Source organism: Aythya ferina (assembly GCF_964211825.1).
Source record: "Aythya ferina genome assembly, chromosome: 6".
NCBI classification, from domain to species: Eukaryota; Metazoa; Chordata; class Aves; order Anseriformes; family Anatidae; genus Aythya; species Aythya ferina.
This window is the reverse complement of record NC_140303.1, coordinates 9,523,858-9,540,350: the sequence shown is the minus strand read 5'-3', so window position 1 is coordinate 9,540,350 and position 16,493 is coordinate 9,523,858. Positions and strand designations below refer to the sequence as shown.

Here is a 16,493-nt window from a genome sequence, read left to right as displayed (position 1 = left end):
AGTGGTCGGGTGGTTAAAGATTGATGTTTAAGGGCAATTAAACTTCCAGCATAACCCTCTAGTCAGACGCATCCTGAAAGTCAGGTGCGCTGAACTTCGGGCTTGGTCACAGGAGATTTATGCACCTGAAGACCTTAAGGGATCTGCGGCTTGTTCCATCCTTTGGTTCCCCAGCAGGAAAAAAAGTGGGAATAAAATAATCTCCTCATCCCCGACGGATGCTTTGGTGTAGAAAGGTTTATGAAATGCTCACGAACCGTGCTACAGGGAAGGGGCCCTCGTAAGCATCTTGCAGGGGCTCCTTGGCAGCACGAGAATGTCACGGTATTCTGGAAGTGCAAGAGAGGGATTTGCTTTTACAGTATGACATATGCCAAACAATTAAGGTGAAGAGCAATGTGCTATAATCGCTTTTAGTATTAAACACACACAGTAAATGTTTAAAAGGCATGGGCTTTTTTTTGTGTTGTTTTTTTTACAAGAATGGGGCTTGTTGTTTTGTACCTTACTGTAAGAATCCTTGCTGCTAGGATCATAAGCTTCAATTCAAAACTGCATAATTATTGCCAGGGACCTGCTTCTTCTCCCATTAAGTATTAACTGCACCTAGGAGATCCGGAAATGAAAGGATCTGAGCTCTCCTAACTTAACGGTTGTTTGGAGGATTTGCTGTGTGGGTTTCTTATTTTACTTCCATCATAATTTAAAATGGTCTGAGAGATTAAAACAGATAAATAAAAATGCATTGTACACTTACTGCCCAGTGTCTTAGAAATCTGCATTAAACTCATAACTATAGGGACAGAAAGGAAATCACATTATGCTTCCCATAGCTCCTTCTATATTCACAGGTCTCCTTTAATCACTTCCCAGCCTACAAGAAAGGCTCTGGAGGCAGCTTCCCCTACCGATGCTACACAAATGGAAACCCCAGCAGTTGCCAGCAAACCAAAGGGAACACAAAAAATGATGTCCCAGGCCAAGCAGAGAGGTAGGTTGGTCCATCTGCAGCGGGAAAACCAGCGTCCTGGTTCTGCCTGCAAACCAAAGCACGGCCTGGCTGCCCAGCAGAACTAGCTCCCCGAGGCAAAACCCTGTTGGCAAACAGGCTCTGGCACCACCAGCCTTGGGATCCACGCAGAAGCTCAGCTGGGTGAGGTGCTGGCAGTACTACGAAGGAACTGGGTTTGTGTGCAAGCCCTGCCTGTGTAAGGCTACGAGGAAGTGTCCCCAGAAGATGTGAAAGCCCTTGGGCTGGTGTCATGCTGGATGCAAGGTCCTAGCCCTGCCCATGTTGCCAATGGTGTTTGCATTTTTGCATGCGGCACGTGAATATTCATGTGTTTGTGTGCTGCCAGCCCTGGGAGCACGCAGCCGTCCTCTAATGGCAATTTCAGCCTGGTCAAGGTGACTGACCTCTTCCATTAAGTGCTTCCAAATTTCCAATCTATCCACGAATGTGAAAAATCTGTGCTAATTACAGGCCTGTCGGGAGGCCAAAAGTGCAGAGGGGAAATAAGGGGATCTCTGAACATCATTTAAAGGCACAGCACCGACTCACCAGGGTTTCTGGCTTGTGCTAACATGCTGTCCTGGTCTCTGCTAACCAGGCAGGGTCTTTGAAAAACAGGGCCCAAAATCTGGGAGAGGCTGCAGTACTGGGAGCTGCCACTGCTTCTGACCCCTCTGGTCTTTGTCCCAGCTTATTCTGCATGCTGAACATCTGGTCCCCATGTGCACGGTGTCCTAACACCCCAAACTGTGTGCTTACAAATAGTGTTTAAAACATAATGGCTTATTAATATAACACATAACATTTGAGAAGTGATACGAGCTCTCTCCCTTTTATATCCTTTTTAATAAAGCACATTTTGAAATTCACTGACCTTTTTTCCTTTTCCTTTTTTTTTTTTTTTTTTTTTTTAAGTTCCCTGGCTTTATGTAGAAAGACCCCATCAGTGTGAAGTGGAATATAATGTAGTTTATTACCACTAACAAGGAAATGGCCCATAATTCTAAAGAGACAAAGCCTCAAGTGAGCTATGAAGGTCATTTTCTTGCATCCAGAAAGAAAATGTAATACTGACTGTCTCATGCTTCCCATTTCAGAGACAATGTGGGCTGCTTTCAGTTTTATTGTATTAAAGAGTAAAAATGAAGATTTTTTTTTTCTTTCAGACCACATTTCAGACATTCAGTCCTCCCCGCCTTGGAGGGAATGAAGACAACTATTTGTCTACATTTTTCAGTGTTATTTATACTTCTCTGGATTCGATGGTTGGTATGTTCTCAAGTCTTTAGGAGACACAAATCCCACACTGCACACCCAGCCGCTGCTTCTCCCTACCAGGCACGCTCAGGCACCTCAGGGGGTGCAGGCTCAAACAGCAAACTCCCAGGCTCACTCAGTACCACAGTTACCTCTGTAGCTCTCCAGTCATGTTGTTTCAGGTTTTGGAAATCAGGCCTTCCTGTCATACCCTCATCCCTTCTTGCATGATCCTAAAAGCAATGTTAGAAGACAGCAATGCTGCGTTAAAGCCAATGTGGCTTCAGCAGGTCACTGGAGGGACCAGGCTGTAGCTCGTATAATGGACAGGTGTACAAGGCTGAAGAAGAGGATTCAAGCCTTGGGTAACAAGTGAAAGTAAACATCGGCCTCCTTCTCCAGCTGTTCCTGTATCAGAGGCAGGTCAGAGCCCAGCCGTAGCAAACGCTGGGCAAAAGCACCAATGCTGCTCTCCAAAAATGTACCTTTTCTGTTTTGTCTCTGGAGCAAACACATTTGTGTACTGCCACAGCTCTCAAGTCAATGATAACTGGGCTGTGACTGAGACGAAATACACTTTTCTGTATTCCCATTCCCTGGTCCACCTCTCCCCAAGCATCCTGGGGTAGGAGATAGATGGCACCTTCCTTCTCCTCTGCCTCAGTCCCGTGAGTTTATTTCGGCTGTGCTAAATGGCTCAGGTTTTGTGCTCTACACCTGTAGTAACTGGCAACATTACCCTTGGGTTTCAAACGCAGTATCTTCCTTGGGGAAATGATGCCACAAACCAAAACCGAGTGCTTTTCCTCACATAACCACCTTCCCTTCCAGTTTCAAATGGTGTCACGTTGAAAGGAGTCTGAACGTGCTGTGGCACTACCTGCAGCTGCTCTCTGTTTTCTAAATGAAGGTAACAAAACATAGTTGATTTCGAAGCTTGTGGTCTCCTTATGCAGGGTAGGAAGAGAGGGGCATGTAAACCCACCAGTAGGCTCGAAGGAGAAAAGCACACAGCAAACAGACGCTGAAATGCACGTTGGGTCCTTGGGCTGTGAGGGAGCAGTGAGCTCTGCCTCCGTGCACGTGGCAGCCTGCAGGGAGTCAGCACTGAACACACTGCATATTCACAGATAAGTCACTCCTCTGTAGACTCTGGTCTTGCTGCTAACATATCAGGAAATAAATACTCTTTGGAGGTACAGAGCAGGTAAATTGCCTTAACCCCACTTACTTAAGTCAACAGAGGTGTGCTGAGGTGGATGGGTAAAGGATTTGACCTTATCCATTTGCTTTGGATACTACCCAAACATCTGAGCATCCATTTCTTATCACTACCTAGTTCATCACTAACTGATGAACATTTAGCAGCTTCGCCAAAGACTGCAATTTGTCTTTCCTACTTGAAGTGTCAAATGTCATCCTAGCAATGCATAAGCAACAAAACCCAGGGAGCATCCTCAAGATTGATATTTAATGATGCAAAGAAAATGCTGGAGCTTGTGAACCCTGCCCCTGAACTCTGAGGCATTCTTTCAAGACCTGCTTGGCACATACTCCCACATGCCATTCCACTCCATCAACTGGAAAAGATAACGTTTTTTAATCTCCACGTGAGAGGGAAGAGATGATCCACACTGTCCACTTCAAGCCAAGAAAGCCATTTTGGAAGAACCAGCCCTCGTTTCACTGTAATCATGGCCAGAAGACACAGAGGCATGTGCTAGGGCTAACACCCCCCTCAGCTTCATTAGTGTACACAAAGCCAGGGAGGGGGGAACAGAAACTGCTCTGGATCACTGCTTCTGTGCTTTCCTGGAAGACCTGATCCAGTGAATCTGGGTTTGAATGAATTCTTCTTGTGTGAGGACTGGCAAGAGGCAAGACACAACTCCAGGCTCTGAATAACATCCCCAGAGTGTCCCAGCTTGCCAGCCCAAAGCCGCACGACAGTGATTATTTGGCTTGTGTACATGAGGAGAATAATGCTGTCAGCGGTGCTAATTATCCAGAGGCTTGGACAAAAGCTAGGCCTGCTGAAGGCAGCAGCAGCACTCCCTCCGGCAGGCTGGGGCCAGGACTGTGCTGAAGAAATGCAAGCAGCACAATGCTCTGCCAGCTCCTCAGCTTTGGCCTTTCCTTCCCTGCTTGGCCACATCCCTCACCCACGCTGTGCCTTGGGCTGTTCTGAGCAGTGACTGTTTTTGAAAGGAAAAGGAAATGTTACAGAAACTACGCTGGGTTTCTAACTACGCAACCCTCTCACTGAGTGCAAAACAATTTTGTTCCTGGCGTCCCCAGACCCTCCCTCCCTTCAAAAACCACTGTGCCTTGCTAGGAGCTCCCTGGGATTTTCCCTGCCAGTGCCAGTCCTGGCTGGGATCTAATTTTGCAGCAATGTAATACAGGGAAAAAAAAAAAAAAAAAAAAAGCATTTTCTTCCTACAGAATGTTGCTTGTTAGGGTACTAACCTGCCACCGCTCTGAAGCAGGCACAGGAAATATTCCCAGTACTAAATAATAATGCCAGCATTAACTTATCAACCTGCCAAAGCTGTGTATTTCATACGCTTGCTTTTATACAATGATACCCAGTGACTTTTAGACTTAAGTCTATACCCACACTTCTATCTGCCTGCAGGAAAGTCCCTAAGCAAAGTACTGATCTGCTGCTGAAAATTTGCTTTTTTTCTCCCAGTTCTCCTTTCTTAGTCATAAACTGAATTGATGGCCTTTGGGGCTAGCGGGGAAATTTCAGCTACAAATGTGAAGGGGAAAGACAACAGTTATTAGCCCTGCTTCCCATGCAGCTGGCCCTGCAGTACAAATGCTCCCTGGCTGACTGGTTCATCCCACTGGTGCTTTTCCTTTTAATTCCCTTAAATTACTGCTAAGCTACCCTGCAAACTGTCTGATGCCGAGTTTCTCCCGTTCCTCCAAGGGAAGGCAGTGGGAGTTTCATTGATAGGGTTCTCAAAGGAGCTCAGAACTGGGACAATCACACCAAGCACTGCAACCGGTGTCCCTTGGGTCATGACAGGTCCCAGACAGATCTGGAGAGCACTTGTATTTGCATTTCTGTACGAGTAAAGACCAATTAAGCATCGACATCACCCTTTTTGACTGACTGCCCTGCGATCTCACGGACCGAATGCAAGCTGCGCGTATTTGGGGAGAGGGGCCTCCACCTCCCCTCGCTGCCCCCACGCTGCTCCCCAGCACCAGCCCACACCAGGGCATGATGCCAGCTCTGGAGGGCACCAGAGCAGGACCAGAGCCCCAAGATCCTGCGCCAGCCTCTAAAGCTGTGCATCAGCTTCAGGTGAGGGACGGGGTGGCCACGCAGAGCAAACCAGGGCACAGGCACTCGGATTTGGCCTGCAGTAAAGCCGTACTTTTCAGAAGACTTTGTCTAAGGACTCCGCAGCCATCCAATATTCATTCTGTTTGCAGATGTCATTTCTTTTTAATCCTATCTCCTTGGAAATTTTGCATCCATGTGGGATTCTGTGCCCAAATACAGGCTTTGCTGTGTCATCAAGGGAAACGTTTTATATTCAAACAGCGAAAGAGAACTAGAGTTTAACATCAAGGCAAGAAAGCAAACACCACGACATTCAGAAAATCCCCATGCGGGTGCAGATAGTGTGCAAGCGTGGATGGGAGCAGGTGGAGTGAGAGAAGAGGGGGACAGAGGAGCACAGAGGCAGACAGACAGCATCTGAAGGATGCTCACCACCAGGACATATTGCCACCAGCAAGGTGGGACTCAAACACTGAGCGCTGTGAGCTGCTCTGCTTGCCACTACACCCCATGGCTCTTCTCATACCCAGCAAATACCACAGGAGCTCCGGGCAGCTTTCCTGCCCGACCTACAGCAGGTTACATTCTCTGCCTGTTTTGTTTGTTTGTTTGTTTTCTTTTTTTCCTTCTTTCTCTCTAGGTCATACGTGAGATGCAGAGCCACTATTATTTAAATGTGTACCATCGCCCCACATTGGCTTAAGCTACCCGAGCGCGGTGCCCCGGTGCTGTAAATCCAGCCTTATTTACTTACACATGGCATTTCCCTGACTATTACCATTTCGAACCACCCAAATCTGTCAATCTAATGGAGATATATGGACAGTAAAAACATGCACTGGAAAACTACTGGCAGGTTGTGCAAAATGATCAGATTTAATCAGCTGATAAATTATTCACTCCAATTGAGAGTCAAACATACTATTTGAGCCTATTTATGGATGTCCGATTAGCGCAAGTAATTTTCCATCGCTTTATTATGTTTGCTAATACATGACGAAATCCGTGCTGCGATAATGGTCTTACTTCAGTCATTTCGTGGAATGAGCAAATACCAGAAAGCTCGTTCTACCCGAGGCCGGGGACACGTTCCAGTCGGCAACAGTCAGTCACACACCGCTGCACTATTTCCAAGGGTTTCTGCAAAGAACAAGCTGCCAACAGAATGGGAATTGCATTCAAGGAAAGCTGTTGCACTGCCAGGCTCCTGCCGTGGGACCAGCACCTAATGCAGCACGTTGCCCAGTCAAGCCCTTGAGGCTACGGGCAGACGTTGGAGCCAAAAGAAAGCACGACAGACCGTCATGGCCAACCACTCATACGAGTGGCCTGAGCATTTCATCCCATTAGCTTGCACAAAAAAAGCAGCAACTACAGGCAGCGTGAGGGAAAAAATCCATGGCTCCAAAACGTCACAGTGCTCCACGCCCACCACTTGTCTAGAAGCAAGGTTTGCACCCCAGTGTGCCCCAAATCATTAGTTTGGGGAGTTCAGGTGTTGCTTCAAAGGTATGTAGCAACACGTCACATCTGCAGAGCCACAAGTACCCTGCCCTGGGCAGTGACACATTTTGGGAAAGGACCAGGCAGGAAAGAAGCCAGAACCCGAGAAGAGCTGGATGGCAGAGGTCTAACTGCCTCCTAGCTCATCCTGGTGCGTGATCGCAGGGAACAGGACTGGGTGGGCACTGAATGGTCATATCAATGCCCCATGTCCTAAGACCCCCACGGCAGTACCGTCCCCTGCCACCGGCCTGACCCTGCCCTGTCCTCCCGGCCGCTTTCCCCACAGCACAGAGCCCCCAGCCCCAGCACGCCTCCCTTCTCTGCAGCCCACGGAAAGCACCAGCTGCTGGAACTGCAAGAGCTGTGCCAGGAACCAGCAGGTAGTTATAAATTACAGCCACTGGAGCAGGCAGAAGGCAAGGAGCCTGAGTTCAGCCTGTTCTTGGGTCAGGCTGGAGGCAATCACTTCCCTGCAGCAGGACAGGGTGGAGCCCTGCTACATGGGCAGTGCAGGTTACTCGCTGCTCAGCTCTGCCAGAAGGGCTTGCAGGTGGATCCAGCCCAGTTTTAACCTTGCAGTGGCACCGTGGCACTGAAAAATTCCACGTAAGACTGGGCAGAAAAGGCAGAGACGTGCCCAGGACCAGGGCCAGCTGGAGGCACCAGCAAGACAGGGACCCACACACTCCCTAATTCCTCCAATTAAGCAGGGCTTTGGGGGCACTGTTTTATTGCAGCCGTTTTCCCCTCCCGGCTTCTGGATGCGCATTAAAGCAGTCAGATCCAGCCGTGCCATGAATGGGGATGGGGCAGATTTGGCTGGCCACACTTCAGGTCGATGCAGCTCCCCTTTCCCAGCTACATCACTGCTATGGTGCCATGCCTGGTTTTTCGAGCTTGTGAAAGGTGCCAGACTGGCAGACACCTTTTTCGGACCCTCAGGACCCACTCTCACACACCTCCTTCATTTACCAGGAACCGACCCGACGAAGGTGAGAGGCAGCTCAGCTCCCATGAGAGACAGGCAGATGAAAGTGCACGTACAGCCCTGCAGCAAAGGGACAGGGAGCTTTGTCCCTGCCAGCATGATGCCTCCAGCAACTGCTTCCAGCCCCGGGAAGTTTGGGGTCCCCAGAATCGTGACCTGCCAGCTGCCACGCTCCCCTCTCGCAGGTCAGATCCAAAGCCCCCTCTCAACATCATGCAAATGCCATGAAAGGAAGAAGGGAGGTGGTGGGAGTGGGGAGGGAGGGGGGAACCTTTTGTTAAGACTGCGGAAATTTTCAGTAAAATGAAAACAAATTGCTCTAAGTAAACCATTTGTCACAGTCTGATTACTCTGCTGCCACTCTGGGAACACCAATTTGTCATGCTAGATCAGGATAACAGCAGGCTGACTGTACGAAATGGCACGCTGCCTTCTGGCTTTCTGCTTGCAACTGGTGAGGACAGTGGGGATCTCCCGCAGAGCCTTCCCAGCATCTCGTCCCTCCTGGCAGCACAGGCACACACACCCTGCGCCCTGCATCGCACTGCTGATGACCCCCGAACTCCCAGCAAGTGCCTCCATATCCCAGTACTGCAGCTCCACCTGTCTAATACACTCCCTTCACATATTCATCCCAAAGCACCTACCTAGAGTACGAGGTGTCCACAACAGGGACTAATTCTTGCACTCCTGCTGGGCACAACACTGCCCTGAACTGAATTTTGGCCCCAAGTGCCATGGCAATGCATCTAACATTCATAATTTACCTTTAATTTCCCTTTACTTTCACTTGTGTCCAGTTTGCTACGACTTCAGGAATGCCACAGATGAGCCAGCAGCACTTGCTACCCATTCCTGATCCCTGCCTCCCTCTCCTTGGAGATACCTCAGAGTTTCACCAGCTTGCATTTGGAGCAATAAAAATAAGCACAGAGAAAACAAAAAAATGCTGCATGGTTCACAATTAAACCATAGGCAGTGTTACAGCAGGTACTTAAAGAGGGAAGGTTAGTGCAAGGGAGCAAGAAACAGAGATTAGCCAAAATGCATAAAGCATGGGAAAATAGCTGAAAAAAAATCCCAGTCTAAGAATTAATTCCCTCAGCTTCAGTGTCCATAGCTAATAAACAATTATCGGAGTCTCCCCTGCTTGCGTCTCTCTGGAATTAGGCAGCAGTCTGTAATGCTGAAACAAAACAATTAACTCCAGCCCAAACAAGAATGATCTTTCAGCCAACCAAAGGAAAAAAAAATACACCTCAAAATGTCATTTTGGGTAAAATGCTCCATTCAGTCCAATGCAAAATCCTTCATCTCAATTTCAAATTATTGATCTTTTTTTCTAAACCTCTTCTCCTTGTAAATCGGTAGGTCAATATTTAAATAAAGAAATGCTCTTTCTGAAAGGAAAGCAAAACAATGAACAGCTTGTGTTTGCAAACCAAATGAATTGGCTAGGCTTTTCCTATTTCTTTAACAGTAATCAATAAAAAGGGGAATATCAGAAAGACCTGAAATTTCAAAAAATTCTCCTTCCCTTTTTGGGGCTTGCCAGGTCCCCACTGAACCAGTAAATGATGTCAGTTCTCTTCCTGCAGCTACTCCGGGCAGTCTCTGGCCAGCAGCAGAAGGACCACGCGGATCTGCCACCCACCGCCCACCTCTGATGCACAGTCCTGGTCCGATCTCCTCCTGAAAGCCCTAAAAGCTGGGCAAGGAGGTGAAAAGGGATGTTATGAGCACATCACCTCTGCAGAACAGCAGAAGCCAAACCTTCCTTTCACAGCCACCAGAGTTCTCAGTGAAAGAACCAATGTAAAAAAAAAAAATTAAGTATTTTAAGGGTTCAGGAATATTCCATGCTAAGAGAAGGCAGCATGTCCCCAAATTGATTAAAAGCCTCCTCCTTCTCTTTCACAGTGCTTGGAGCCCCCAGGACTGGCACTGAGACCGTAACCACAGCAATCTGCTCTGCCACACGGGTCCCCGTGCCGCTGAGCCATGGGGAGGATGAAGCAGTTAATGGAAAACAAGCTCAGCGTGGAGACTGGCGGCACTGGCTGCAGTGCACAATGCCACCACTGGCCATTCAAAGCCCTTTCCTCCTCTGCTTCTAAAAACTGCAATGTATCTTCAATTTTAAAACCTTCTGTTCCCACTGGAGGGATAGGCTTTAAAAATAACCTTTTGTTGAGAAAACCTGAGAGCTGTCACCATGCCTGGCAACCTCTCACACAAAGAAGCGTTGCCCATGTCAGGCACAGTGCTGCTTATGTAGCTCTGCACCCCACCTTGACACTCAACCTACATGGAAATAGGCTGACTAGCAGCAGTGGGAACCACCCAAATCCACTTCCACATTCTTGGGAAGAAACTAGCACATGGGGTATACAGGGACAAACGTGCTCAGTTCACCAAAGAGAATGCTCACAGTTATGTTATGAGGATGGAGACCTGACCCCATCCAAAAACAGATGCTGTGGTTATTCTGAATGCAACAGAAAGTGGATTCTGCTGTTTTGTGGTGCAACTTAACCACTTAACTTTAGTTCCTTATTTCGCTATCCCTCCATGATCTCAGTCACAAGAGGCAGCCAGAAACACACAGGCTATGTTCTCTCAAGCTATCCAGCCAGCCACTGTAAGGGGTCTCAGGGATAACACCCTCAGGATATAAGGTGGGGGCTCCAGCCCTTGCCCAGTTAGCTGTGCTCCACCACGGCGTGTGTCTGCGTGACCCTGGGAGCACGGCGATGGGGCCGGCTGCACGCTCCTGCAGATGGAGCGATGGCTGAAACTCCCGAGTGAGTAAGGAGGGTCCTGGGCTGGTTGCTGCCACCTGGCCTAGTGAAGGTGAAGCCACGTTGTGCACCCCTCTGAGACATGAAGAGCTGGAGTTTCCAGTCTTGTTTTTCCTCCTGTTACTTGGCATAGCTGATCAGAGCAACGGTACCTCAGACTGGGCATATCGAGGTACCCAAAGTCCCCACTGAGGGCTGCCTTGCAGATGCACGTCCCTCTGGGTAGCTGAGGAGGGCTGGAGGGAGATGGGGCTGCTGGGCAGCACTAAGCCACAGCCAGGGCGCACGAAGCAGAGCAGCACACAGTGGCACTACGCGTCTCCCCAGCCAACAGCTCACTGCAGACACAGGTACATGAAGCGAACGTCCCCAAAGCTGTTCCTGAGATGTTCGGCTAAACCCTGCCAAGGGGTCCGGACAATACCACAGCCCAACAGGAACATTACAGGGAATAGCATTGCACAGGGTGGGAAGTGTGAGGCTGAACAGAGCAGAGATGAGGCAGCATCACCCAGAGACCCAGTGATATTCTGGGACTTCCATGTCAGGACATGTTTTGACACATACACACGTACAAGTGAGATACAAAGCTAATTAGACATGCAACAGGGCTCTGCTGTAGCAAGACAGGCTTGTGTGGGATGTGATTCCTGCTGTAGCATTTTGGATTCAGGGCAGGCAACACGGGCAGAGTACATTTATCTAAGGGCTTCCAGGGGCTGTAAACATCAGCTTTATCTTTAAGAAGGAAGACAGCGAGATTTAAATTTTTAACTTGTCTTAGGAAAAACCTGACAGCAGCTCTACAGCGTAAACTGTCCTCTCTGCCAAGCATGTGCTTGGGGTGGGAAGGGGACCCGGCAAAACCCAGAGCATTTTGCTGCTTCAGGAGGGCCCTGAGACACAATTCAGCATTAAGCCATCTGACATCTCCCGTGTTCTAAAAGCATGACCCAGCCCACTGGGATTTATCCAGAGGCAAACACAACATCCTAAAGAAAAGTGCATGAACAACTCGATCTGCTCTTGCAAGCTGAACTAACTAGTAGCCGTGGCTTCACTTTGTGCAGGGCAGAGAGGTGGTCAGCGCTGTGCAAAACGAAACACTGATACCACAGCAAACACAGACTGGGACTTGCCTCCTCCCCCAGCCTCCTACAGGGCTATGCCACACCACTCGGGACATATAAAATTGTCATCACCACCCTTTCACGTTGCCATAAATGAGCTCATTTGCACGTCACCTCACCTTAAGGCATTCCACGGGGGTTTCTCAGCTTGCTGGTTAAACGCAGGCAGAGCGGGGCCGCACAGTCCCTCGGGCTGCTCATGGGTGCTGAGTTCTTTCACAGCTCCTTGAGTGTTAAGCCCGGACAGGCGGTGACAAACAAAGTAACCCATTCCTCATGGTTTCACAGCTGAGCAAAGGCACTTGCTCAACACCAGGATTCACAGCCCAGCCCAGGAGCCCCTGGTTCATGCTGTAAGAGCTGTGATTCCCCCCATGCTGACAGGAGGAATGAAGGGGAATTTGAAAAGCTAGGGAACAACCTCTTGTGCCACATTATTTGTTTTATAGAGTGGAGATTTCACTCCTTGCACATGAAAGGGACAAATCTGTAGCTGTAAGTTCCAGCTAGATATTGCATCATAGTTGCAATAATGAAGTACTGAATTACTTGTTATGGCAATTGTACAAGTTGCATGCATTGTGCTTCAATGGATGGGTCAACCAACACTGAAACCACTCCTAATGAACCCATGAGAAGTAAGAAAGTAAAGAAAGGTGATCTCTACAGCAGTCAAAGCACTTCACATTTCCAAATGGGTCCACACTGCACATTACAATTTTCAGGGCTCAACAACAAGTAAACCCTTACTGATTTAAGCACCGATATTACTGATTGCAAGGCAGCAATACCTACAAGGGGATTCATAATTTCCTAAAACTTAATGGCTTTCTTAAGCCATTTTTATAAAGCTTTAAGTTGGCACTTCTCGGTCATAGGGATGAACATGAGTGATTACTGCAGCTGAGCCTTTTGTCTTACAGGAAGGAAAGTAGCTAATTACCAATAGTTGTGTAAGTCCTGACAAAACAGCAGTGGCTGGTTTCCTCATTCCACTTCTAGGTCAGTTCTAGAAGACCACACATTCAAACCAACACAAGCGAAATGCTGGTGAAGCTGAGGGAGTAAATCACAGCAGTGGGAGATCAAGCTATAAAGGGGATTTCTTTTCCTCCACAGAGACCATTAGCTATATCATGTTAGTCACCAGCCTAAGCCATCAATTCACCTTCATCATATTAGCCACAAGCATCTGTCAACAGCTGAGCACAGACAGCTCTTGCAGTGAACACACCGCAAGGTAATGGAGAGAGAAGTGCTCATAATTCAAAAGGCAAGTTCAGTGTGTGCTTCTCTAGTTGAAAGGGTGTGGAAATTTTCCTCTTCATTGTGGCCCTGCAAATTCCAATTGATCTGAAACCAACTTGCATTTTCTAAATGCTGCTGCTGTGTTTGAACTTCAGTGAAAAATCCATTTGCTAGAAATGAAGGTTGCCAATTAAAATCGGTCTGTTTATGTTGCTTTGGGGAGCCGAGGGGGAGAGAGAGAAAGAAAGGAAAAGCCAAATAATTCATTAAGTGATCTATATTGTGCCACCACGGTTAGCAATTATAATTATCCTAATAAGACTTTCCCGCTTATATAAGCCCTTCCATTCAGGGATCTCAAAACACTTTGCAACCATTAATGATGTTAGCTTCATAACATTCCTGACCTCGTTTACAGGGGAGGGAATTGAGGAAAAGAGAGAAAACAGCACCATTTTCTGTAACAGATAGCTTTCATTTTGTAACTGCCTGTGAAGTTTATACCTGAAACTAAATCACACTTAAAAATCAGGGTCAGTTTTGAGTTCTTGTGCTGGTAGTCCTTGACTCACAGTTTGAGTGTGAAAAAAAAAAAAAAAAAAAAAAAGGAAAACGCTAGCGAGAATTGTGTGAGCAGGGGAGGCTATCTGCGAACCTTCTGCAAAGAGCCTTAGGTCACTCAGATTTGTCACCCATGAAATGTGGCAAACTCATACAGAGAGCTTCTACCCCAGGCCCTTGCACAAAACCATCCCTTTTCCTACCTCAAACAGCACTGACGTGTGGGACAGGCATTGTCAGCATCCATTCCTCCAAATCCTTGATTTTGGCTCCTCTGAAAGGAAAAATGACATAGAAGTAACATGAAATCCTGGGAAAAGAAAATGAAAAACCAAACTGGAATAAATAGTTGAACACATTGCACTGTATGTACCTAGGAGAAAGAAGGACTTGGGTAGCAGCCACCATGGGTTTCTAAAGAACAAATTGTGTCAAAACAATGCAATTTCTTTCTGTGAGAGGGTGATAGGTTTTGTAGATAGAAGAACAGCAGCAGATGTCATATATCCTAACTTTAGACACTGTTTTTTAAAGCATTCTCATAGCTGAATTAAGGAAGCTAGGGAGTTTCACACTGCTGAAGAATGCAAAAGTGGTTGGGAAGCAGTACATGGAAAGCTGTTACCAGTGTTTCACTGACGAAACAGCGGGATGGACCTGTGCTCCACGGGGAGCTGCCCTGGGTCTAGGACTATTCAACACTTCCACTAATGATCTGGATGATAAAACAGAGTGTGCTTATTAAGTCTGCAGATGATGCCAATCGAGGAAGAGCAACACATCCTTTGGAGAACAGACCTGGAATTGAAAATGATTTAACAAATGAGAGCTCTAGTCCCAAACACCAGAATGCTCTTTAACAGGAATGAGGGTTTGTTTTGCCTGTGAGGTACATGAAGCAATCCTTCTGCTCTCGCCAGCAGGGTGAAAGCACTGGCTGAAGCACCAGATTTGGGCTCTGCATTTCTAGCAAATAGGATGCCACCTGGGAGTGCCGAGCAAGATTAAGAGGTCCAGGAAAAAATACAGGAAAAAAAATAAATATATATATACTTTTTTCCTTTCCTTCAGAGGAAAGGACTGCTAGAATTTGAACAGCTTACCCTAAAAGGGGGAAACAAAGGCAGGATGCATTAACAGATGCAAAAAGCCTGTTTTCTACTGTGATGGATGGGACAAGGCCTTTCAGAGCAGGGCTGAGAATGGACAGGAGAGGCTCTGGCACTGGACTAACACGGTAACTACTGACCCAGGAACCAGTCCCCTCTGGGCTCCCCAGGGAGAGCCCACGTTTTGCACTGTGGGTGGGAGCTGAAAGGAGAACCCAAGGAACAAAGGCCAGGGAAAGGAGTTCGTTGTTTAACGCCAGAGAGCCATAATGTGCCATATTTGCTAACTGCTGTTTAAAAAAACATTGAAAACAGTTGCCAGGCACATCACAGGAAGCCAGATGTCCATTGAGGGCAGTGGGGACAGTGACACAAAGCAGCCATGAAACACAAAAACAGCTGCCCAGTCAGTTTGGGAAGCTCCAGAAAGAGCTGCTGTGATCCAGCAGGGACCACTTGAAAGCTGCTGCACTCATTTGTGCTGTGGTTCAGGAGAAACTGAGGCAGGGCATGGCTTGGCCCTTCCATCACCATTCCTCTGAGGTCTCTAAACAGCCTACAGAAATGTGCTTCTTTCAGCAGCTTAAACTTAAACATTGAGCTTGCTGGGGTTGTCCAAAACTCATCTTCTACAAAAAGAAAAGAATTGTAGACCACTCACAAAACTGTTGGAGAGAAGACTGATCCCATAAATTCTCCTTTGCGTGGCTCTTCACCCAGTAATATCCTTTTAAAAATGAAATTAACTTTCTTGCTCATATCATTGAAATTCCCTTCACAACCTGATAGCCAAATAATGTTAATACTAATTTTAATTCTGAAAAGCATACAAAAAGGGGAAATTTTCTCATTATTAATGGAAGAAAAAACCTATTTAGCATATCTAAATGAAAAGTGTAAGATCTATAACCCGTACAATAGCAATCACGAAAAAGCTACAAGATGGAATTATTCTCTCAGGGCTTTTATCAAGGTGGTTATCGTAAGTTAAATGTGAAATCCACCCAGAAATCACTCAGAGAATTCAGTATTCACACACTTCTCCACTGTAAATAATCCCCCATGCAATACTAAAAGTTCTCTGTTTATGACTCCATAATTCAGGTTGTGTCAGCAATTAGCACTGGAGGTTATCGCACTCTGCTGCATTCTTTAAGAGTTAGAGGAAGCTGGGTACTGCGGGCAGCCGGACCACTGCCTCATTTACCCGTGAGGCCGGAAAGGAGGCCAGCAAGTGCCTCCCAGACTGACAGACAGCAGGACAGCACTATGTGGGCCTTTCATGTGCCCTCTTATCACCTCCTCAGCCCCAGCAGGTCCCTACTGACCACCAACGAAATGAAGGCACGAAGCTTCCCACAGGGAAAACACCGCTGCACACGTCGGGACAATTAGGATAAGACTTCCCCATGGAAGTTGAAAGGCAGCAAAGCCTGTCCCACAGTAACACCTTTGTCAGAGGGTGGTGGGGAGCAGCAGGCATTTTATGGCTCCTAATTCAGAAGTTCTTGTAATTAGGCATTACGATGCGTTTTTCATTGTGGAGCAGCCATTTTAATTACTCCTAACTCTCGCCGGGG

General features: G+C 47.4%; 1 protein-coding gene across 4 annotated transcripts in view; it reads right to left on the bottom strand.

The window, feature by feature from the left end:
• LOC311439266 (uncharacterized protein) overlaps positions 1-16,493 on the bottom strand; it is a 218,497-nt gene that overhangs the window by 60,358 nt on the left and 141,646 nt on the right. For 3 of the 4 annotated variants that reach the window (XR_014694628.1, XR_014694629.1, XM_084524761.1), the window contains one exon: positions 14,008-14,078. Coding sequence is in view for 1 of the 4 variants with exons in the window: in XM_084524763.1 (XP_084380889.1) it covers positions 14,008-14,051 (44 nt within the window). In the remaining 3 variants the exon portion in view is untranslated. Of the gene's footprint in view, positions 1-14,007; positions 14,079-16,493 lie in introns of those variants that run through there. The other variant, XM_084524763.1, reaches the window with a different exon arrangement.